Source organism: Botrytis porri (assembly GCF_014898465.1).
Source record: "Botrytis porri strain MUCL 3234 chromosome Unknown BPOR_005, whole genome shotgun sequence".
NCBI classification, from domain to species: domain Eukaryota; kingdom Fungi; phylum Ascomycota; class Leotiomycetes; order Helotiales; family Sclerotiniaceae; genus Botrytis; species Botrytis porri.
The window spans coordinates 2,239,873-2,261,978 of NW_024066079.1; the positions used below are offsets into that span (position 1 = coordinate 2,239,873).

At 43.2% G+C, this 22,106-nt stretch overlaps 7 protein-coding genes across 7 annotated transcripts; 3 read left to right on the forward strand and 4 right to left on the reverse strand.

The window, feature by feature from the left end:
- Positions 1-764: 764 nt before the first annotated feature.
- Positions 765-2,840, forward strand: EAF01_004343 (uncharacterized protein; the record flags this gene model as incomplete). The annotated part of the gene is made up of 4 exons (XM_038912597.1): positions 765-888; positions 936-1,032; positions 1,082-1,668; positions 1,723-2,840. 4 exons carry the CDS (start codon positions 765-767, stop codon positions 2,838-2,840), a joined length of 1,926 nt encoding a protein of 641 aa, XP_038772281.1.
- Positions 2,841-3,485: 645 nt separating this feature from the next.
- On the forward strand, positions 3,486-4,626 carry EAF01_004344 (uncharacterized protein; the record flags this gene model as incomplete). Its single annotated transcript, XM_038912598.1, has 3 exons — positions 3,486-3,565; positions 3,626-3,859; positions 3,921-4,626. The coding sequence occupies 3 exons, from the start codon at positions 3,486-3,488 to the stop codon at positions 4,624-4,626; spliced, it is 1,020 nt and encodes a 339-aa protein (XP_038772282.1).
- A 1,372-nt stretch (positions 4,627-5,998) lies between these two features.
- EAF01_004345 (uncharacterized protein) lies at positions 5,999-6,575 on the reverse strand (the record flags this gene model as incomplete). The annotated part of the gene is made up of 4 exons (XM_038912599.1): positions 5,999-6,210; positions 6,282-6,339; positions 6,397-6,431; positions 6,485-6,575. 4 exons carry the CDS (start codon positions 6,573-6,575, stop codon positions 5,999-6,001), a joined length of 396 nt encoding a protein of 131 aa, XP_038772283.1.
- Positions 6,576-6,855: 280 nt separating this feature from the next.
- Positions 6,856-8,341, forward strand: EAF01_004346 (uncharacterized protein; the record flags this gene model as incomplete). The annotated part of the gene is made up of 4 exons (XM_038912600.1): positions 6,856-7,121; positions 7,194-7,768; positions 7,827-7,934; positions 7,986-8,341. The coding sequence occupies 4 exons, from the start codon at positions 6,856-6,858 to the stop codon at positions 8,339-8,341; spliced, it is 1,305 nt and encodes a 434-aa protein (XP_038772284.1).
- A 797-nt stretch (positions 8,342-9,138) lies between these two features.
- On the reverse strand, positions 9,139-11,034 carry EAF01_004347 (uncharacterized protein; the record flags this gene model as incomplete). Its single annotated transcript, XM_038912601.1, has 1 exon — positions 9,139-11,034. One exon carries the CDS (start codon positions 11,032-11,034, stop codon positions 9,139-9,141), a length of 1,896 nt encoding a protein of 631 aa, XP_038772285.1.
- A 2,440-nt stretch (positions 11,035-13,474) lies between these two features.
- On the reverse strand, positions 13,475-17,601 carry EAF01_004348 (uncharacterized protein). The gene is made up of 7 exons (XM_038912602.1): positions 16,788-17,601; positions 16,682-16,731; positions 15,899-16,617; positions 15,563-15,847; positions 14,658-15,512; positions 13,925-14,609; positions 13,475-13,873 (listed from the first exon to the last, which is right to left on the reverse strand). The coding sequence occupies exons 2-7, from the start codon at positions 16,727-16,729 to the stop codon at positions 13,748-13,750; spliced, it is 2,718 nt and encodes a 905-aa protein (XP_038772286.1). The 5' UTR covers positions 16,730-16,731; positions 16,788-17,601; the 3' UTR covers positions 13,475-13,747.
- Positions 17,602-18,896: 1,295 nt separating this feature from the next.
- On the reverse strand, positions 18,897-21,819 carry EAF01_004349 (uncharacterized protein). The gene is made up of 4 exons (XM_038912603.1): positions 21,539-21,819; positions 20,503-21,466; positions 19,977-20,450; positions 18,897-19,922 (listed from the first exon to the last, which is right to left on the reverse strand). Exons 1-4 carry the CDS (start codon positions 21,722-21,724, stop codon positions 19,678-19,680), a joined length of 1,869 nt encoding a protein of 622 aa, XP_038772287.1. The 5' UTR covers positions 21,725-21,819; the 3' UTR covers positions 18,897-19,677.
- Positions 21,820-22,106: the final 287 nt, after the last annotated feature.

A 22,106-nucleotide genomic window follows, 5' to 3' on the forward strand; every position in this document is an offset into this window, starting at 1 on the left:
TGCCAATTATCATCTCGTAATGTTACAATTTCCTAGCAATGATAGTATGTACTCAGGCTTGTAGTCGATGAGGGTCAGCTTTGTTTGACATTTACCGAATACCTCACCAATATCAATCAAAAGTTACCGTTTTTAATAATCAATATTAAATTTATCTAAAAGAAATCTTAACATATCTTGAAGACTTTAAATAAGAAATTAGTTTAGTTATAAAATGAAATTTCTCGGAATCATTTAATTCCATGCTTGTGGGAGGTTATCATCAATATATGAACTCCCACCGTGGTTCTGGTGTATTTTGAGACTCGACCTCACTCTGTAGATAGTAATTGCTATGCATATAAAACCAAACTCGAGACGTTTTGCATTGTTTGGGCATCGGAACAAGATTCAGAGTCAATACCATACCTACATTCTAGAAACGCTAATTGGTTAAAACATCAGTGAATGCGGCTTCTCTTTCCATATGTTTGAACGGCAAAGCCAGCGTCCGAGAGGTTAGGCCCTTTTCCACTAGATAGGTAGTGTTTAAGTGGCATCTAATAATGATGGCCAGCTGCCTGCCCCCTTTTAATAATGGAGAAGTTGCCTTCCCTCTACATCATAATAATTTGGCATTCTCTTTCAATTTCCAATGTTATCGACACTTATTCGCTGATATATCCGAATTTTGGTAATCTTACCACACGCTGTAGAACAGTTTGCTTTTTGCATCGCTACTTGTTCTACATTTACAAAATTAGACCGTGCTGCACATCATTCAAATGATTTCACTGTTCACTCTTGTTTTGGCTACACTTCCAATTTATTGGGTGTATTCGAACATAGTAGGATTACGGAAGAATATTGCAGCTGCTAAACGTTCAGGTTTACCATATATAATAACGCGTGAGTTACATTATCTTTTGGGCACTTCAAATGCTGATTAATTCCAGCGATTAGCCTTTATAATCCATTTTGGTTGATAACTCATCGTGTATGGCTACCTTTCATCAAGAAACTACCGACAACATGGACAGAAACTTGGATTGAGTAGGTGATTATAACCAACATTGTTGAGGGCAATTCTAACAAGACTTAGCTATATGACACCAGATTGGTGTTGGGAGAAACTTTACCATCCATTTGCTAGAAATGGCGACGCATTTTTAACTGTTTCCCCTGGATCAATCCTTGGATTTGTCTCAAATGCAGAAGCGACTCATCAGATAACAAGTCGTCGAGAGGCCTTTCCCAAACCTCTTGAATCGTACCGTATTCTCGAGGTATTTGGTCGGAATGTTGTAACGACCGAAGGAATTGAATGGAGGGAGCATAGGAAGATATCTTCACCAAGTTTTACTGAAAAGAACAACGCGCTAGTGTTTGCCGAATCTTGTATACAAGCACAGGGGATGTTGAGAAGATGGCTGGGTCCTGACGGGAGAGGAAATGTGACTTTGAAAGAAGTTCCTACTGATACAATGAGAGTTACATTGCACATTATAAGCAGGATTGGATTTGGGGTTCGTCTATTATGGCCAGGGGAGAAAGCGAGGAGCAAGGAACAAGAATCCGTCTACAGTAGTAACGAAGCACCCGAAGGCCACACGATGAGCTTCGAAAGATCTTTGAGTACTCTTCTAGAGACTTTAGTCTGGGTGCTATTTCTTCCTAAATGGCTTCTGAGTAAGTACTGAGAACAACCTGGTGGTGTTTTACGAGAGGCTAATTTCTTCCCAGGATTAATGCCTTTTAGTTCTGCCCGTAAAGCACTAGAATCTTTTGAAAATTTCGGTCAGTACATGAATGAGTTGTTTGCCCAAAAGGCTCGGGACGCTATGGAAAGTAAGGAAGGTGAGGGTATGGATATTATGGGCTTCCTGGTGAAGAGTTCATACGGTCCTTCTAGTGCGCCAGGGTCTACTAAATTGTCGCCGGACCGAGTCGAGAAAGGCCAAGCTAACAAAGTCGCCCTTTCGGACTCGGAAATTCTTGGAAATGCCTTTGTCATGATGGTCGCGGGCCATGAGACGACCGCGAATTCGGTCCACTTCTGTCTTGTAGAACTGGCCATTAGCCCTAGATCGCAGCGACAAGTCCAAGAAGAAGTGCAAAGAATCTTTGGCGATGAGTCTCCTGAGACCTGGGATTATGAGAAAAATATAAACGTCCTCATGGGTGGTATAGTCGGAGCTACGCTCAACGAACAACTTCGCCTCATGCCTCCTGTGGTTAATATTCCTAAATCAGTTGGTCAAGGTCACGATCAAACAATTTTTATTGATGGAAAGAAAATAACTCTCCCCGCTGGAGCCCATATAAACCTTAATACGATAGGTCTCCATCGAAATCCTAGGTACTGGCCAACCGAACCCTCGAAAATAACCGCGCAGAATAACGATCTCGATGACTTCAAACCAGAGAGGTGGCTTATCAAGCAATTAGGAAAAGATGACAGCGCCAATGATTCCTCTGAGGATGATGATTTTGGTGGATTCACAGGGAAAACCACATCCGAAGGATTATTTCGCCCAGTCAGAGGTTCTTACATTCCTTTCTCAGATGGCGCTCGATCTTGCTTAGGTCGAAGATTAGCCCAGGTTGAGGTCATGGGCATACTTGCTGTAGTTTTGCAACATTATTCAATGGAGCTTGCAGTCGATGAGTGGGCTACAGATGAACAAGTTCTGAGGATGTCCGCAAACGAGAAGAGGGAATTGTATAGTAAGGCGCAAAGGAAAGCAAGAGAGACGATTAGAGGGGCCACGTCACTCATCACTCTTAAACTTCACCCTGGTTTTATTCCGGTACGACTGGTAAAAAAAGGGGAAGAACGTTTTGTAAATATTATAGATTAGTGCTTTAGCCTCATGATACCAGACTGCTCGATGGTCATTACCTGATGCAATGGGAAAGGATAACAATAAAAATTATTTCAGAACGTTTATTCTCCAAACATGTATAGAGATTGTGTCTGAAGGTCGCTTTCATCTGCCCTTTTCATTTAGCAAGTCATGATATGAATATAATTCATTGCTAAGATAAAATAATAATTCAAACCGATGTTCGCGTCTATCCGTTCGCAGCGAGTGTTGCGCACATTCCTTACCAGGACTCAAGTATTCTTACAAGAAGTTCCTTGAATCTCCCATGACAATGGCAGGATCAGAGCTTCATAAAGAAGGGTTGCTCTCAGAGGTCATCAGCCCATTTGGAAAAAGAGTTACTGTGTAGTATACCAAGACTGATCCAACCCAGAACACCCTCAACAGTACTCTGCCGCCCCAAGCTAGTGATTTAAGTCAATCACGTGAAATCTCTAGCGCTTGTTTGTTGACATACTACGCGATTCCTTCCTCATTTGGCACCCCACAATATTTGCCCAAACTTCGCACGATAACCCGAAAAGCAGACATCAGATATCCCCGCACCTTTCTACAAACACTTATCAAATATCATTACCACGATCGCAATCTTTCGCGAAGCAGCTATCATATACCATCATGTCCGGGGTAGCAAATTGGATCAAGGCGCAACGAAAGGGGGATTTGATGGAGCTTGCGGATTCAATTGGACTTAAATAGTATGCGACACCCACACATCTCACCAGCTTTGCAACAGAAGTCACTGACCATTCCCTCAGTATCGATGGTATCAAGAAGACAGAACTGGAGCTTGCGCTCGAAGACTACCTGGTTGAGAATGAATCGCAACTAGCTAACGAGACGCGCCTCATACCATACTATAATAGAAGATCCGGTGCTTCACCCGTGAAGAAGGAACCTTCTTCTGCCCATGAGGAAATGGACACAAAAAGATCGTTAAGACGCAGAATAAGACTTGCATCAGAAATTTCGGAGGTCGGGAACCAAACTACGTACGTTTTGCGACGCGCCAAGCGCGTTACTTCGTTGAAAGGGTAGCTAACACTTTTGTAGTGATGATTCGGAATCTGAAAGGGCAATCGCGCGTTCTAGTACCGCTCTTACACAAACTCCTCGCGCGAACGCGATCACATTTGCATCAAACGTCCCTATCCCACCATCTCCTGCCGTCGTCGCGGATGCTATCGATCGACGCACAGCAGTTTTACGCGCGAAAGCAAATGAATACTATAAAGATTTGGGTATAGTCGAAGTTGTGGAGACTGCCCGTGAAACTGTATCAACTGTCGTGGCCCTTGAATTCATCATGCTACTATCAGAGGCACTTCAACTTCAACCAGAGCTTTTGCAAAACAAATACGCATTCACAATCCCCCCGCTCCATTTCCTGAATACCTCCGAATACGCGGTCAAAATTCCGGATCTGTTCCTTTTATTGACCACGTCGTTCTGGGGCCCATTTGCTCTGTGGTTATCCACAAGTCTCTTACTTCCATTGTTTGCAGCTTACTTCTACAATTTGACAAGCAAGCCAAGTACGCGAAGCAAACATTATTCGTTTGACCCATTAACATTCAACATCGTAAAGGGACTCATAACATTCATAGTATATGGCCAAGGCGCAACTCTCGGTGGGCTCGTGGACCTTAAGCACGTGGCCAGAATCAATTCTGCACTTTATGGGGGATATCAGAGCACACTTGTTGGGACCGGCATTGGGATCCTGTTTACCATGTACGATGCCGTTTTGAAGAAATGATTGCCTTCAGCAGTGAAAATATGAAAACCTGCATGGCATGAATGGAACGTCTATTCTCAGTTCATCGTCTTTGAATATTTATTTCGGCGGCACGTTTCCAGCGAATTGTTTACGGACTGAGTTACATATATTTAGCTATGCGGGGAGAAGGTTTGCATTCGTCTTCGCTCACCCCCTTGATTTCATCTATCCTCGACCGTGCCAACATAATCTTCTCTAGTATTGAGATGCATTGGAAGGCGTTTGAGGCGTGGCTGACTCGGGATACCTATGTTTGTGCATTGCTTTTTGATCCGAGGAGTTATGGGGTTGTTGGGAATCTGGATAGGCAAGCGTTGTAGTGGAATGGGTTGGATAGTCTACTCTTTGGCTATGAGTTTGGGGGGATTATCTAGGAAATATAAAAACCATGTTAAACTTCTGATGTCATTACATCTCTGACTGCTCAGTTTAATCCTGAGAGATAGTAAACATTCTCAAAGACACTGACACCATAAACACACATCTGTTTTACGTTCCGTTATCAGCACTATCCTTTTACGGCATCAGCACCCCTTTACCTCTCGTCACTCTCGCACTAGTCTGGCTTTCTTCAATCATACTACTTCGACCGAGCAAAAGATCATGCATTTTAAAACATCGCATTTTATAAATACAAGTTATGTTTTCTGATTCTCAAACTCCACATAACCCCCCAAAAACTCAGATTGATTAGAAACAGTGGAACAAGACAAAGAAGGTAGACAAATAACAGAAAATCCTATAATTGCTCTCCTGAAGTTGAGTAGACAGGGGGTGTATTTCTGTATCCTCAGTACTATAATGGCTTCTTCAACAACGAACAAGCAAAGTCGGAATGTAAAGATAGCCGGCTGCTCGTATAGCGATCAGGAGTGTTGCATGGTGTTTTCCTTTGATAGGGCCTATCTCCTGCCCAGCATGAGAAGGGGAAAAGGTTTTTATTTGCCTTAACCTTGTTAATCTTCTAATTGAAGGGTGGTAGTGGTTATTTCGTTTTGTATTCTTCGGGAACTGTTCTAGGATAGAGGGAAGGATACTTTTGAAAAGCAAAGGGTTTGGCGGGGTATATAGCCTGATATTTGGGTAGCGGAACAAAACGAGTTTAAGTGATAATGGCTCTAAGAGCACCAGAAATTAGAAATTATAGAATAAACCAGAAATTGACTCTCGACCGGCTACTCTCTGATAAAGTATACCAAAGTAACTTCTAAAGGTATTTCCTGCAAGACCAAATGAAGACTTGATTCGCCTGCTAAGCTCAAATAACAACTCGCTAAATTAAATTTCATGTCTAAATCGCATACCACAACCTGTTCAACCCTCATAACTTCGATAATGCGTCCGCTAACTTTCAACTCGAGGCACCCTCTATTTTGTCGTTTGGATCCAAGTTCTGCGCCCCCTCTACAAGTCCCACGACATTGTATCGTTTCGAGAAAAATGTGTTCCAGTCATCAAGCACGCCCTTCTCTTTGTCATTGAGATCGAACCATTCCGAGGATACGTCGTCAGCTTTAGTAGAAGTTTTGGCCAAAGCGCGGGAAGCATCGTGGCCAGCGAAGACTAAAGATGTAGAAGAGAAGTTAGCGAGAAGAACATGCGGTGGTGCTTAAGAAGGGATCGGGAAGAAGTACCATTGTAAGCACCGCCAGGAAGGTATGCTTTGTTTCCTGTTACATCGTAAACTTTGCCCTAGGTCCCATGAGTTTTGCGCATTGCATTGTGAAACATGCAGAGTTAAGAGTGTACCTTGATTGCAACATAGCATTTGTCGCTATCAGAACCTTTCAACATATTAGCGCCTCATCTCCAGAGATTGTGAAGAGGTCGTAATTACCATTGCACTTCGCAAGTTCTTCCACCGGGATAGGATCGTACTTTGGTGGGTTGAGAGTAACAGGAGTCTTGGGTTCGAATTTACCGGCCATTTTGACAATATGTGTTATGAGAAGTGAAGCTTGATTGAAGAGAAATATTGCGACGAAACAGAAAGCTGACGTTCCTCGATGATGTGGGGTAGCGTCATTCATTGGTTAGCGTATTGCGGGAGACGGGGGTTGTTTTGGTTAGGGTGAAATGTCTTGCAGGAAGGAAATCGTTAATTTTCTGAAGCTCCCAGACGACCAAAGCTTCATTAACTGCGCCAACAACAATTGTGCCTAGATTTCTATATTCAATTGTGCGATTGTTATAGAACCAGCTTCCAAAATGTTCACACCACGGTTCGCAACCTCAATCGGGTCTGCCGGCGCTTCTAATCGCGCATCACAATGTCTTCGTCAACAACGAGTGCAAGCTACAAGATCCAGTAGACCTGCTACCAGAAACTCCATACCATGTCGTACACAGCAGCAGAGATGGCAATCTACACGAGGAGCACAACCTAGGATTAACCGCTCCAAAGGTTCATTCACGAGGAATGCCAAAATACTTTTTCAAGCACATCCATATAGCATGACCGGAGCTACAATAGCGTAATTTACACCTCAATCCGTCCGCTTTTACGGCTTTGATGTGCAGTGCTAATATAGCATTTGCAAATACAGTATAGGATTCGGAGTTTTCTGTTTGGGATATATCAATTGGTGGTATAATAAATACATAATCGACGGTTTCAAGGCCTTTCCCGAACCGGTAGCGAAGCAACTGCGAAAGGCCCTTTACTACACCAATATGTCTCTTGAACCTAAGAATGCTGTTAAATATTACAAAGAGGCTTTACGAGTTGCAGATGAGATGGGTATGGATCCATTTTCTGACGAGTATCTCGGGATCAAAATATCCGTTTGTGTATTGTTAGAGAAGATTCAAGCCTATGATAAGGCGATTGGTGTTTACGAAATCATGAGAGATGACTGTGGGAAATGGATGGAGCAATTAGGAGATTTGGAGAGGAATATTGGCAAGAGGACGAGAGTTCTTAGGAGGATGATAGAGATCAGTGTCAAAATTGCTGATTTATACAACGGGGAATATGTCTTACAACCAGATAAGGCTGAGGAAAGCTTGGTGTATGCGGTGGAGACTATATTAAAGGAACAAATGAGGAGACAGAAAGAAGGGATCAGACCTGGGGAAGAAGTTTGGTTATCGGATGAAGAGATGGGCGGAACTTTTGAAGGTTTATATTGCTATGTCTATTCAAGATGTCAATTCGGATCAAGCTGATTTCTTTCTAGCTCTTGCACATCACTATGAAGCAACTGATAAACACCACCTTGCCGCACCACTATTTCTCCAAGCTATCGCTCTCTCTAGTCCAGCTACTTGCCACACAGCCGTTCTAAGTTTGTTCTCTCTCTACGTTCTGAAAGCCACCCACTAACCACCTTCCACAGTGAACAATCTCTCCATCTCGCTAGCTCAACAAAATCCACCACCAGAACTAGGCCAACCCATACTATCCCGCTCGCAACAAATCAAAAATGCCCGCGCATGGGCTACCAAGTCCTTAGAAATTTGTGCAAAAATAGCACCCCCAGAAAGAACTGAAGAATGTAATATTGGATGTGCTGTTGCAACACATAATCTAGGAGAATTCGCAGAAATGGATGGGGATATCAAGGAAGCTAGGAGAAGATATGAAGAAGCGAGAAGCTTAGCGAGTGCAATAGGATTTAAAGAAGGAGAGGCACAGAGTGAAGAGAGATTGGCGAAGATTGGCGGTAGGCAGGAGATTGTTAATAGGAGTTAAGTCAGTCTGAAGAGGTTTATTTTGAAATAATGATGTGTCTGAGAGGTAGCAAGAGTGTTGCTTTTAGTCACAAGTTCAACTTGGACCCTCCAATACTTCACTCATATGGATATCACCATTGCAAGAGCAGTACATCCTGAATATAAATATACCAACTCAACTCCCTTGTCGCTGTGCAAAGAATAGTAAACTTCACACACCATACTTCTGAAATTCATTCAAACGCCCCAGTATTCAAAGTGGAAGAAATAGATATATCAAGCTACCTATCTGCGCCAAGTAATCCATTATTGCCCGAACCTAATCTAACCTAACCTGAACATAGGTAACTAATCCCAAGCCAACTCATCCCAAACCCTAATCCCAGTCCTATAAGAAGAAAGAAGAAAGCAGAGGAAAAATACATCATCGTTATTCATCACTAAAGTAAATTAGAAACACAACAGATCACAACAGAACAGAACAAAACAGAGCACAATAAAATAAAATATAAACAAAATAAAACACCATCTATTTCTCTTGACCCTAACCCAGCCCGAGAAACATAAAATATAACGGAAAGAGAAATAAAAACAAAAATAAAAGGGGAATGTAACGCCGCATCATCCGTCATTCATAGTCCATCATTCGTAACTTCGTATTTCGTGTTTCGTGTTTTGTCCTTCGTATTTCGTGGGCCGTCGTGGCTGGAGTATTCAGATTCATAGCCTTCACAATCCCACATTTTCCAGTGAAAAGAGACGAAAACAAGAAAAAGGGGATCCATTCTCTCAGATCCCTCTATCACTCATCACTCATCACTCATCCTCCCCCTCAGCATCCAAATCCTCCTCCAACTTAATTCCCACACTCTCCAACCCAGCCAATCTCTTCCTCGCCCACCCATGTCCCCCCTTCCCCCTACAAAGAATCCACTCCCCCCTGCCCCCCCTCTCAATAATCTTCTGCTCCATCGCCCACTCCACAAACAGCCCATCCTCTTCCTGCCTGACCCCTCCCTCCTCCCCCTCTCCCATCCTATCCAAATGTTTCCCCAGATGTTCCATCCTCTCATCCCAGCATCCTCTCCCCTCAAACCACACTCCCTTCCCTTCTTTCCTTTCCGCACACCCTCTCACCGGACACCCCAATCGTTCTGGCGCTTCTCGGCGACTCCTCTCGCAACTCCTCTGTAGAACCCTCACTCGCTCCTCCCACTCTCTATTCTGTTTCCCCTTCCGTTTTACCTCAAACGGGGCATGCATACGTCTCAAATGCTGCGTAAACAAATCCTTCCGATTAAACTCCGCGCCTTTGACTTCTCCATACCCGGGCGCATTCACCTTCACATTTCCATTCAAATTCGAATTCGGATTCTCCTCCCCACCTTTCCGCATCGCAGAACCGGAGCCCGAGTGCGAACTCAAAGGCACCTTCCCACAAGACCCAAGCGTACACACCCAAGCTTGCAAATTGAGATGCTGCGACGAAACATGACGTTTCCATTCGTTTTTCGATGCAAACGTACTTTCGCAACCTGCGAAATTGAAGACGCAGATGAAAGCACGAGTGTGCGCGGATGCGATGTGTCGTTGGAGAGTAGGTGTATCTTTGAAGCCGGTGGTGGTGCATTGTTTACAGGAGAGACCTCCTGAGGATTTGGAGGAGGATTTAGATACGGATGTGGATGTGGAGGATTTGGATATGCGGTTGCGTTTTGGGGTGGGGGGAGAATAGGATTTAGTTGTGCTGGTACGCTTGCGTGGATTGCGGGTGGAGGGACGGGGAGTGTATTCTGTGTCTGATGGTTCGTCTTCTTCTTCAATGTCGCCATCTTGGGGTAGTAGTTCGGATTCAATTTCTGTATCCATTTCTATTTCCCCATTATTGCCAATATCAATATCATCGCCTTCTGCATCAATATCAGCATCAGAGATTGTAGATGTATTATCGTTATTCGAAGCTTGGATAGAAATTGCTTGAGGCGATGCAGCATCTCGAATCGAAGCTCCTAATCCCTCGTCTCTATAATGTGATATATGAGAAGCTAATTTGTGACTTCTGGATTCTGATGCTTGAATCGCATAATCGACATATGTTTCATCCGTCTCGAATTTGATTTCTTGTGGATCGGCAAATGCCTGAACATCACTGAGATTAACACATGGATATCCAGTTGACTGTCCAGATAGGATTTGTGGTGGTGACCATATATCAGAGAAGTTTTGCGAGGTAGTATGAGAGGTATTGGGTAGGGTGTAATCATCTTGGCCCTGAGAGGAATAGTATCCATCGTGAAACCAATCTGTTTCGGTAGTTGGACTTCGAGCACTACTGCAGTTGGAAGAGAGCTCTCGGGAAGGAGAAGGAGATATCATTCTTGTTCGAGAAGCTTGAGGGTAGACACTAACGGGTCCGAATGCCCGATGAGGCGGTCGAGAAAAGCTATCGAACTGAGTCATGGTTGGGATAGTAGTAAAGAGAGCTCGTCCTGGCTCTGTGATGAATCTTTGTAAAGGTTGCTGTGGTAAATCTTGACGGTATTCGAAATCCGGAGAGCTTATTTGAGATTGACGAAGAAGTGGATCAATATTCTGGATCCAAGAACTTTCAATTCCCATCAAATCCTCATGACGAAAAGCTTGAGGATTTGATCTATTTTCCTGGAAGAAAAGTGGTTCCATAGTCGAGTAAGGTAAAGTATCGTAAGACATGATGTCCAAATAATATAAGTGGAAGTAATCGAATAGCCAATATAGATGCGTCTTCGATTTTGATTTTTGCTTTTGGCCCCCACGATTCTAGACTGAAGAAATGGGGCGGAGCCAAGCTTCTAGAAGAGAAAGAGATACAAAGCAGTGAGCTTGGAAGGAATAGAGCTGATATTTGTTTGTTTTCTTATTGATCCTACTGCGGAATAAGTTTCTTGTGTATCCCAAATAAAGTCATGAATCAAGACGACAGGACAGGAGAGACAACAAACAGAACAAACAGAACTCACAAACGTAGTTCGAGTATCTCCACCTTGCTGCGAACTTCCAACAAATCCTTTTGCAGATAACTAACAAACAAACAATAAATCTTTTTTTTTTTGCACACACGACCTTTGGTTTTATTTATGCACAAACCAAACCATGAATTTCAGATTACCAGGTCAGGAAAATCCACTGGTGGATAGTCGAAGATGGAGATATTGAGACTTGGGGAAAGTCGGAGGCGAAGTAGCGAGAACGATAGGCGCAGTGGTTATGTATGTAATAGATATGATGTAGGTATTCAGATGATACAAGAAAACAAAGAAATCAGAAACGGCACGACAAATCTCTGATGTATGAGGACAAGCCTCAACATATCCTCCACCAAAGTTCACATGTGTACCATTTGGGAGCGACAAGTTCATTTGCCATTTCTCACAGAGCCGCAAGGTGAGAAGGGTCGGTCCCACAGGAGGCCGGTGAAGGATCTCCTCACATAATTCCAACGTTTCTGTATGTCGACTTTGGCGTGCATACCCCCTGAGCCCATAAATGTATTGGAGATCGATGACTCTCTCTGTGCTGCGCCCCTCATCATTCCTCATGTTCCTTGATGGCTTGAAGCAGCTCTGACAGGGCACCGCATACCACCCTCCACCTCAAACAATTTGCCCATGTCGAGATTCTTAATCATGATGCGAGTGGAGACCCGACCGAGCTAGTCAATCGTGCAGATGCTCTTTCGTTTCCTTTTTCTACTATCCTAACATGGATTCCACATTAGAACCAATGAGACACATGTACAAAGCTAATCCTCGTGCATGTGTGTAAGGCGGACAAGGCGACCACTAGGCAGACCTCGACGTCAATTCTTTAAATTTCGAGAATTGTTATTATTGTTTTTTATCCATCATTCGAACAGCACCCACAAGCCGTTCCGTCAATTGAGTAAAGTTCTCTCGGCACAAAATAAAATTCTCATTCGATAACCTTACGATCGGGCTCACTGGGGAAACTTTGTTTTCTTCCGCTCCTTCGCTTAGAGAGAGCTACAGTATGTACAATAACTTTGCTTCGCCTTTTGCTCCAAAATTTGCTGTAACACAATATTCGCATTCGTTTCTGCTTCAAAGCATACATTGTACAGCCAAGAACACCCAATCCTTTTCTTTAACATTTTCCTCTTCCTTTTCCTTTCCCCTTTTCCCTCTTCCCTTTCCTTCCTCATTGGTTCATATTGGGTGTCAGCACTCTAGCCCCCACCCACACCATCAAATCCTCCAACACCCCAATCGCCGATATTGAAAACCGCCCCCAAATAATAACAGAGACTGCCGAGTCTGTATCGCAGTCGCAATGAATGCATCACGATGCAATCGGTATAATCAAGCGTTCAACATGCGTTTTCGTTCGTTAAGGTTAATTCGCTGGGTCGTTTAGAACACTCAGGTTTCTTTTCTTTTCTTTTCTTTTCTTGCCCATTTTACCCCTTCCCCCCATTCCACAATCATCACATCAATCTAAACCAAATCTATATCCAAATGCTACACAAACCCGGCTATCCACATTGAAGATCGAGTACGACGAAGAAGTAGTATTAACAAACATTCCACATCTTCCTATGCCACCGAGCAGTGTCTGCTCAGTGCTCACATATGAATGTAATCTTCAAGATCTCCGAATGCATGCAGTACCAAACCCAACAATGCCCTGTGAGCAAGCTTCAACGCCCAGAAAGATATCCCCTAAAGAATCAAGAATACCCCTCTTTCCACAGACAGGCAATGGATACACATACATATATGCAGCCTCACTTTTTGGCTCCGCTTACTTCGCCCTACACCTACCTACATGTCCAAACCACACTTCCACACTAAAAACTCGGTGACCAAAATGGGCCTAGCTTCACATGTATTCATGTTGTAGAAAAAGGTGCGCCACGTGGAGGGAAACTTGCATATTATATGTGGCTTTGCCCTTGATCCTGCGCAGTTTTTACAAATGTGGTAATCTATGTTATCCTATGAGCACTATGTGCCCTACACCATCTAGAATCTATTCGTGTGTGTTAAGCGAGATAACTCCTTCATGGGCCGGATTGGAAAGCGGTTATCATTGCGGCTGAAAATATCGTATTCCAACCATTGGAGTTGTTATTCAACACGATCACTCAACACTTCCCACTATCATAGGTATAGTATGTCCAAAATAATCAATTTACGAGTTACTGTGCCCCTCGCTAACCTTTACATTTTATGGAAAAGATTTTCTTTCTACCATAAGGTTAAATTTGCAAACGCAAATGTAAAAATCCCTGGATATCTTCCCTCCCAGTTTTTCAAATTCCTACCCAATTACATTGCAGACCCATTAGTTTTACACAATTATCCCTTCTCAAATGTAAAGTGGTCAATACCACATTAAAAAACTCCAATCAATATCCATGAACATGTCAGATTTTTTGTCCTTCACAATTACCTATCGAATCACTCTTGCACTCGTTGCAAAAATCATGACTGCAGGAAGTACACTTGGGACTAAGAGCAAGAGTACGTCCGAGATCATCTGCACAATGACACTGTAAATACGTTAGCGATTGCATATTGCACAGTAAAATAGGAGCGCGTACACAGTAAACAATCTCCCCTATCTTTGTATACTTTGCTGGCCTGTCAATCTCATCGTGGTTGCGTTCTCGTTTCTTGGTTATTCTGGGCTCTTGACCCACCAAATCAGACGAGACTCCTATATTACCGACAGATTCGGGTGAGCTTCTACCAAAATCATTGGTAGAATCTGTTGAAAATTCCTGACGGTCATCTTTAGGTGAAGATCCACCTAAAGGATTTGGACTGGCGACGTCGCCCTTGGGTTTATCACTATCAACTGGAATCCAATCCTGAATGCTTTGTTTTTGAAGTCTGTGGCGCCCCATGAAATGGTCATCTATGTGATCAAACCTTTCAGTCCAGGCATCAAGACCCTTCTTCTTAAGATCAACAAGCGTCTTACAGAAACCACACCAGAAACGAGCCTGACAATTACGGCCAATACGACAAGTATCGACCTTAATCTTAACAGTATCTTGGTCAATTATAGCATGTTCTTTCTTTAAATGATCTTGGAATGTTTGGCGACGATAAGAGACTTTCGCACATGCTCCACCTTCGGGCTTCTCATTGTCGCAACGCCAGGTCTCCAGATGAAAATGTTGCGAGTTCTCGTGTCGTTTCCAATCATTTTTACTTCCAAATGTTTTGTGGCAGGCCAAGAAAGTACAGCCGTAAGGCCTCTCGTGCCGTTTCATATGTTTTCTATTTGTAATCAGTAACAATGATGCAAGACGTAGAGTTTGAGCTTACTTCAACTCGCAAGGTCTTCCTTTGAACTTTTTACAAACCTCACAGGTAACTTGGTTTTCACTCTTATTGCTGGCAACAGATCCTGGGTTTTGTATCCGAGGTGTATGATTTGGATCCTTTTGAATAATGTAACCTAACTTTTGAAGCGTTTTGTAAACCTCAACGGCTTTTTCCTGGTCCAGGGAATCATCTGTTGAAGAAGTAGACTTATTGAATCCATCTGGTAAGCATGCAGCTTTATCTGTTGTGGATCCCCAGGAATCAGCGGGGGGAGATTTCCCATTAGGCAAAACTTTCCGTCCCATCGGCAATGCACCAACGTTGGATGGATTTTTTGTCTCTGACAATGCGGTTCTAATTGCTTCGGTAATGGTTGCATCAGTGGCTGAGACGCTACTATGCCGAGTTGCCTTACCTGCAGGTGGTAATGGATTTCGTTCCACCGATGGACGGCTTACATGATCAAGATTACGATCCAAAGCACTCTTTGTACCCACTAGGGTTGAGGCATCACTTTCTAAAAAGATTTTGTTAATGACCTCTGATGGATTTCGAAATAATTCCGATGGTTGAATGGTATCATTATTATGTGAATCCGAGGGAGGATTGTTCGGTCCAGATATAGCAGTAACACTGGTATTCACATCCGCGACGAGAGGTTTCTCCATTGGATTGTCCATTGAGGTGACTAAATCCTGGATCAAGTCTGGATACACGGATTTCCAATTGTTTCCGTTGTCCTGGGCTTTAGGTGAACATTCGTTAACTTCCCTGTCATGCGAGATATCGTGGGGAGACACTTCTGCAGAAACATGGGCATTTTGGGGCAAACCCGAGGGTTCGGAAAATTCAGCCCTAAACAACATTAGTCCCAACAAATGTTATTGAAGTCCTCTCAGACCTACTGTCGTATCATTTCCTCAAAGTTCTCTTCCAATCGAACGGCGTTTGAATGAACCCGTTTTAAGTGACTACGGAAGTTATCGAGTCGTGGCCATGCTTTATCCTTGGACTTACACCCGGGTACAACACAGCGGTATCTTTTTATTGACTCCGATTTCGAGGTCGTAGCTAAGGGGTGTTTGCTCTTGGTGTGTCGATCTAGATCGTTGGTTGTACTAAATCCCTCAGTTCTTCCGCAACCTGGATAGTTACACACAAAGGGCTTTTTGTGTCGTAAGTCATGCTTCCTGTAAAAGATTAGTGGTGATTCGTCATGGCAGATCACTAAAGGAACGGACTTCAACTCAGATTTTGTTTTTACGAATTTGTGGCAGGTCGAACAGAACAGTCCTGGCGAGTTAATAGAAGCCGGAAGATGTGTTGGCCATGGTGTCTTATTCTCGCGAGATTGCAATGCCTCACTCAACCCCTGAAAAGGCTGATAGTCTGCAACATGACCTGCTAAACTTTGACAGTCTTGATCGCGATCATTAATATCAGAGCTAAAGATTGAAGCGTTTCCATGGCTCCTTCTGGTTTCATATCCAGAATCTGATTGTGGTGGGCCACCAAAGTGAAAGGGTCCATTCTCCAAGGGATCTTGTTGACGATACGGCCCTCCGAAAGCAACGGGTGCACGATTATTTGAACGAACCTTGACATTTGTTCTCTCCTCTGAGATGGGATCCGAAATTGTCTTGGGGTACCAAGGTCCATCATTATCGGCATACCATTGGAGTAATGGAGCCTGGCCTGTCGCACGATCCATTGGCAATTGTTGCATCCTGGAAATTGGTCCATGTGGGGAATTTATGTCAGGAAATCCATGAGGAGAAGGAAACAATGTTGGCTCCCAAGCAACCGAAGAAGAAGGGGAAGGACTTGGAAGGGTCCTCGAATTACTCAGATCAATCTCAATAGGTTGAGGTGGAAAATCTAATGATGGTGGAGCCATCTCTCCTCGTGTAGAACCATATCCGGAATCTGAAGTATGCATGGAAGGAGGTGAGGGATAATACTAAGATTTTCCATCAGAACATAGCTCATGGAAGAAGTTGAAAGGGTGGGAGAATTGATCATACATGGCGTGGATAACTCCCATTACGGGGATAGACTGGATGCATCGACATTGCTATTTGCTGTCAGTCAATACTCTGACAAGCTTCTACTCGACCCGACATAACAAACCGACGAGAGATATGAGGAAAACTGTAGGAGATATAACCAATATATCAAAGTCTTGGAAGTGGACAAAATGTTATTTGACGTGAGATGAGCCGCAGCAATGAGAGAGAAGTCGAAGAAGACTTTCGCATACGCAGGGCAAATGACCCGTACGCTTAATCGTGAACCATGGTTCAAATGACAACTCGGAGTACTGTATGTAGACGAGGAAAGGAAAATGGTTTGCGAGATGAGATTTCCAAAGAGAGTAATGAGGCAAAATACAATAGTTTGAATGTATATATATATATAAATATGCGACACTGATGGAGAAGCAGGCGATCGAAATGCTTACGAGGTGCGCGTGCTAGATGTGATGTGGTGAGATGAGGGAGTGAGTGAGTGAGTAAGTAAGTAAGTAAGTAAGTGAGTGAGTGAGGGAGTGAGTGAGTGAGTGAGTGAGCGAGTGGTTTTCGGTGAGAGAATCGGGGTATTAAGACCAATGGATTCCGGGCGCGCGGGCAATGGAAGGGAAGTAGAAAGAGTGCGACACAACAGCCAATGAATGAAGTCTTGTTTAATAAATAAGTGCAGACACACAAATGAAGAAATAATTATTTATAAGCTTTTCATTCTCATCAAGTGATGGATCTTCTCCTTCCTCTGGTCATAGATATGTACTGATTATACTTGAAGAATGAAATGAGGTGAAGTGAAGTGAAGTGAAGTGAAGGGTAAGAGAGAGATAAGCAATGAAAAACGTGTAAATGTAAATCCTGTGCTAAGTGAGAGTGAGGCTTGCATTGGATTGCATTGGATTGCATGGTGAGGGAAGTGAGGCGAGCAAGCGAAGAAGAAGAAGAAAAAAGAAATCTGGGGGGATGTTTGAACTTTGCAGAATCCAATACTAGGCAGCAGTAGCTGGGCTGGGCTGGGCATCCTTTGGGAAAATCAATGTACGATGTACGACTAATCAATTACTCAGCTATTCATTTAATCCGTACTGTTCATACTGTCAGTCTCAGTCTCAAACCTTTACGCCCGATTGACATGAGTATGAAGAAGATCATTTGCTCTTTTGGAATATGATGTGTGGTGCTTGGTGCTTGCTGCTGTGCAATCCATGTTTTGACACACGGAAAAAAATCAATATCACGTGAAAATCACATGAGTATCTGTTGAATGGGATAAAGGTTTCGAGGATAAGAGACTTATTACATCCATTGATACTGGTTGTACAGACTTAAAGACCGCCTATCTAGTATCACATACATTTTCTTGATATTACCACCTACTTGTGCACCTAGTATCTCTCTAAAATTCATGCTATGAACCTAACGCAAAGAAGGGATCAATCCTCAGCCCTCGCATATCTCGTACATGTGAATTTGAACACAACCTAAGTTCTCCATCATGAGATGACGTTTCTCTACGCTATGTTCACTCACCATGGATTTCATCCATCTACCTATCTACAATCTACAACTTCACAGATTCTACAACTTCTCACAGCACCCGAAAAAACCACACCCACACACCCACCCATGCATCTTTCCAGAACTTCTGCACCCCGCCTCCTCACATACATATTTACCTACCTACCTGCCTACCTACCTACCTATTTACCTACCTATTTACCTACCTAAACCCACCTAAACCCACCTAAACCACCACATAACCGAATGCGATCTCGTGATACCTCAAAACCGGATTCCTCACTTCCCGCACACATACATACATGCACTTCACACATACAAACCCCATATCCCAAAACAGTCCATAAATCCACGCGATCACGTTTTCGTATACGTCTGACAAAATCGTACAAGTCATGTAGAACAAAGACCTCTCGGTTAAGCATATATGATGGGTGAGGATTATGTAGCTAGCTAGCTAGCTTTGTATCCTCATATTCTGCATACAGATCATATCATACCTAGTTTTCTTGCTGTAGGTAGGAAGGAAGAAAAGCGAGGAATTGAGCCGACGCTCTGTGAAGCGTTCTCTTCATAAGCGTACGAAGGATGAATAGTAGAGAATGGAAAGAGAGACATTGTGTAGAGTAGGTGAGTAGGTATACGTATTGTGATACCTACCTAGATAGGTAGATGTGAAAATAGAAAAGAAACGTGAGCGATAAAAGATTGAGATTTTCACCTCGTTTCATCCCACCTCGTCACTATGCCTCTCCTCATATACAGCACAACATAACATACATCTCACATCTCCACTCCCATACCCCCAAACCCTAAACAATGCATCACGACCCGATCTCTACCATTCCCAATTTCTCCACTCTCCTACCTCTCCTTCTCTCCTTATCTACACACAAACTCCCATCTCATTCCACCTACACCTTCTCAAACACCAATCCTTCAATACCTACCCATAAGAATAGATAGAAATAAAAAACAATACAAGAACACCCAAATGTATATATCATTCTACCTCACGAGACGACTAGTCCTGAGTACCTGAGCTCTTAAAAAAAAAATCACATAACCACAAAACCCAATATATAAACACAATCATACTTACCAATACACATTCACTCAATAGTTCCAACCATGAGTACCCCTAATCACATTCATACATCTCATAACTCATCCCCTCATATTATATTATAAACTCCCTCCCCCAACTCACCCCAACCTCCAAATTTCATGAGTGAGTGGACCAGGCCTTTCACCATGAGTTGAGAAATAATAATTTTACATTTGAATTGTGCTTTCGTTCTGCCTTTCTTTTTACTCAAGATCAAATCATGGAGTCAACACATCCATGCAACCTCAACATTCTCGATGCTTCTGTGCTGATTATGTTCCAACCACTTTGCCCATCAATTCATTCATGATATCAGAATCATCACTTTATCATTCCATTCAACTTATCAGATTCTCTCAATGCTAGTAAATTAACGCATACCAGCTCCTCCGAGTCCACTCATACCCGCTAATCTACTAGCCAATTCTGGATATTTCTCCTGGACTTCCAATTGTGTTCTCGTAGCTTCAGCATAACTCAGAGCATTGACAATTTCTCCTTCTGTTCTGGATAATTCCGCTGCTCGCTCAAAGTACGTAAGTGCTTCAGTTACCTTGCCTTGTTGAAGAAGAAGTTGTGCCATGGTTGCGACAGCAATGTCACACTCAGGGTCGACTATTCAGAATTACATTAGTATAGGGGGAAAATGGCTGGGGAAAATCAACGTACTGATAAGAGCCTTTTCGCAAAGTTTCTCAGCTTCACTGAAATCTTGCTTCCATTGGAAAAGAGCAAGAGCTTTGTTAATGAGTGGAAGAACACTCATGCCTAATGGTTTAGTTTGCTTCTCCAACTCAACGGCCTTTTCGAATTGTGAAATAGCTTCATCATACTTCTGTTGATCTAACAAAAGCTCTCCGTAGTAGTTGTATGCATCAGGTACATCTTCGAATGCCTTGATTGTGCGTCTGAATGTTCCCATCGATGATGCGGTTGAGCCCATCTTATATTGTGTAACACCGAGTTGAATGTGCGAGAAGATGAAATCTCGGTCAAGATCAATAGACTTTTGGTAGTCCTTTGCTGCTTGTGAAAGTTCTCCGAGGATGAAATTGAGTTGGGCACGGTGATAGTAGATATCAGGGTCATCGTCATGTTGTTCCATAGCTTTATCGAAATCGGCAGCTGCGGCATCCTTGTCACCTGATTTTCGTGTTAGTAGCTAATCATAAATTAATGGACTGTAAGTACTAACCAAGTTCCAAATGCATGCTTGCACGCTTGATGTAACTTTGAGTGTAGTCGGGCGACAGTTCGATACTCTTGCTCAAATCACCCAAAGCATCAATTTGTACGCCACGAAGATATCTGAATGTTCCACGCATGTTGTAAGCAAAAGCTTCATGCTCACCGAGATCCCCCATTTCTAAGGCCTTCTCAAATGCAGCTGAAGCATCTTCATATCCCTCATTGGTCTTCTTTGCCATAGCTCGAAGTCCGAGTTGTAGTTGTCCTTTTCCTGACTCCTCTGATATCTCAACACTATCTTCTAGTCCTGCAGGGGCGGGTTTCGATCGGAAACTTTGGAGGTAGTTGGTGACGAATGTTGGACTTGGAAGCTTCTTATCCTTGGCCTCAAGAATGACCTTTGCCTTAGACTCAGCTACTTTTTTGAGCAGTCTCTCAACAGATTGTGCGCTTTGCTCATTACGGAAACCATCGATAATACAGCTGGCTGTGAAATCGAGTAAAGCCTCACTGTATTTCTCGGTATGCTCATAAGCATTTGCTCTACGGTTCAAGGCCTTTACATATCCACTATCGAGATTGATCGCAGCAGTAGTATCCTCAATAACCTTCTCGAATTCGCCAAGAGCGTTATAGCATGCTGCGCGGTTCGAATAGAAGATAGGATCCGGCTTGCAAAGGATGGCCTTCCCATAAAGATCGATGGCTCGTGGATAATCTTTAGCTCCATATGCGGTATTACCAGCTGCCTTCAACTTGGCGGCATAATCTTTACGTTGTTGATCCGATAGACTTCCCACAGTGTTTTCGTCGACCTCAGGAAGTTCATCCACAGTCTCGACTGGTGTTTTAGGTTTGGTATCAGCTGGCGTGGTTCCCTTTTCTAAATCGGCTTCTTTCTTTTCTTCCTTCTTCCTTCGCCTCTTTTCCTTCGACTTCCTTGGCACGCTTTGGGTAGATGTGGAATCCTTCTAATGTAATGAATGTATTAGCATCTACAATGATCATGTATCTACCAAAACCAGTGGTAAGATACAACTTACCGAGTCTAATAAATAGTATGCAACTCCAGCTCCTGAGACTACTACTGCCACACCAGCGATTGTATATACAACTGCCTTGTTCTCAGAAGCCCATGTGGTTATGCGATCCCAGACTGATGATTGTGGTGTTGATGCCGCAAAATTTGGCATGGGTTTGCCCGGAGGCATTGTACTTGGTACAGACATTTAAAAACAATAAAATGGGCGATTAAGGAAGATGCAGTAGGGTAAGGGGGAGGATTATGAATGGTATAGCTGATAGGTGGTGGTTACAATCTTGATGTTCAAATTGAAGGTGGATTCAATGACCAGATCAAAAAATCTTGGTGATACCAGTTTAATCATCAAGTCAAGCTACGGCATTGGCCATCCTTAGCGCATGACGGCTAAAGCGGCGCTCTTTCGTCATTGTGGACTCGCACCACTCGTCGCATGGAAAATCCATATAATCCCCGCCGCCTTTGGCGAGGGGTAGATTTACTATAAGACCAAAATTTACATTTGCACCAATTATAGCCATCGGCACTTACAAACTCTTAGACCTCTATATTTATAACTTGCGCGTTGG

What these genes read in the sequence shown, in the direction of transcription:
- EAF01_004348 (XM_038912602.1), bottom strand. Translation starts at nt 16,729, where the DNA reads ATGTCGATGCATCCAGTCTATCCCCGTAATGGGAGTTATCCACGCCAT. An exon ending in AAAACAAAATCTGAGTTGAA is followed by an intron (nt 15,848 to 15,898) that starts GTCCGTTCCTTT and finishes AATCTTTTACAG; the next exon opens with GAAGCATGACTTACGACACA. An exon ending in TAGGGGAGATTGTTTACTGT is followed by an intron (nt 13,874 to 13,924) that starts GTACGCGCTCCT and finishes ACGTATTTACAG; the next exon opens with TGTCATTGTGCAGATGATCT.
- EAF01_004349 (XM_038912603.1), bottom strand. Translation starts at nt 21,724, where the DNA reads ATGTCTGTACCAAGTACAATGCCTCCGGGCAAACCCATGCCAAATTTT. An exon ending in CATACTATTTATTAGACTCG is followed by an intron (nt 21,467 to 21,538) that starts GTAAGTTGTATC and finishes TCATTACATTAG; the next exon opens with AAGGATTCCACATCTACCCA. An exon ending in AAGCATGCATTTGGAACTTG is followed by an intron (nt 20,451 to 20,502) that starts GTTAGTACTTAC and finishes CACGAAAATCAG; the next exon opens with GTGACAAGGATGCCGCAGCT.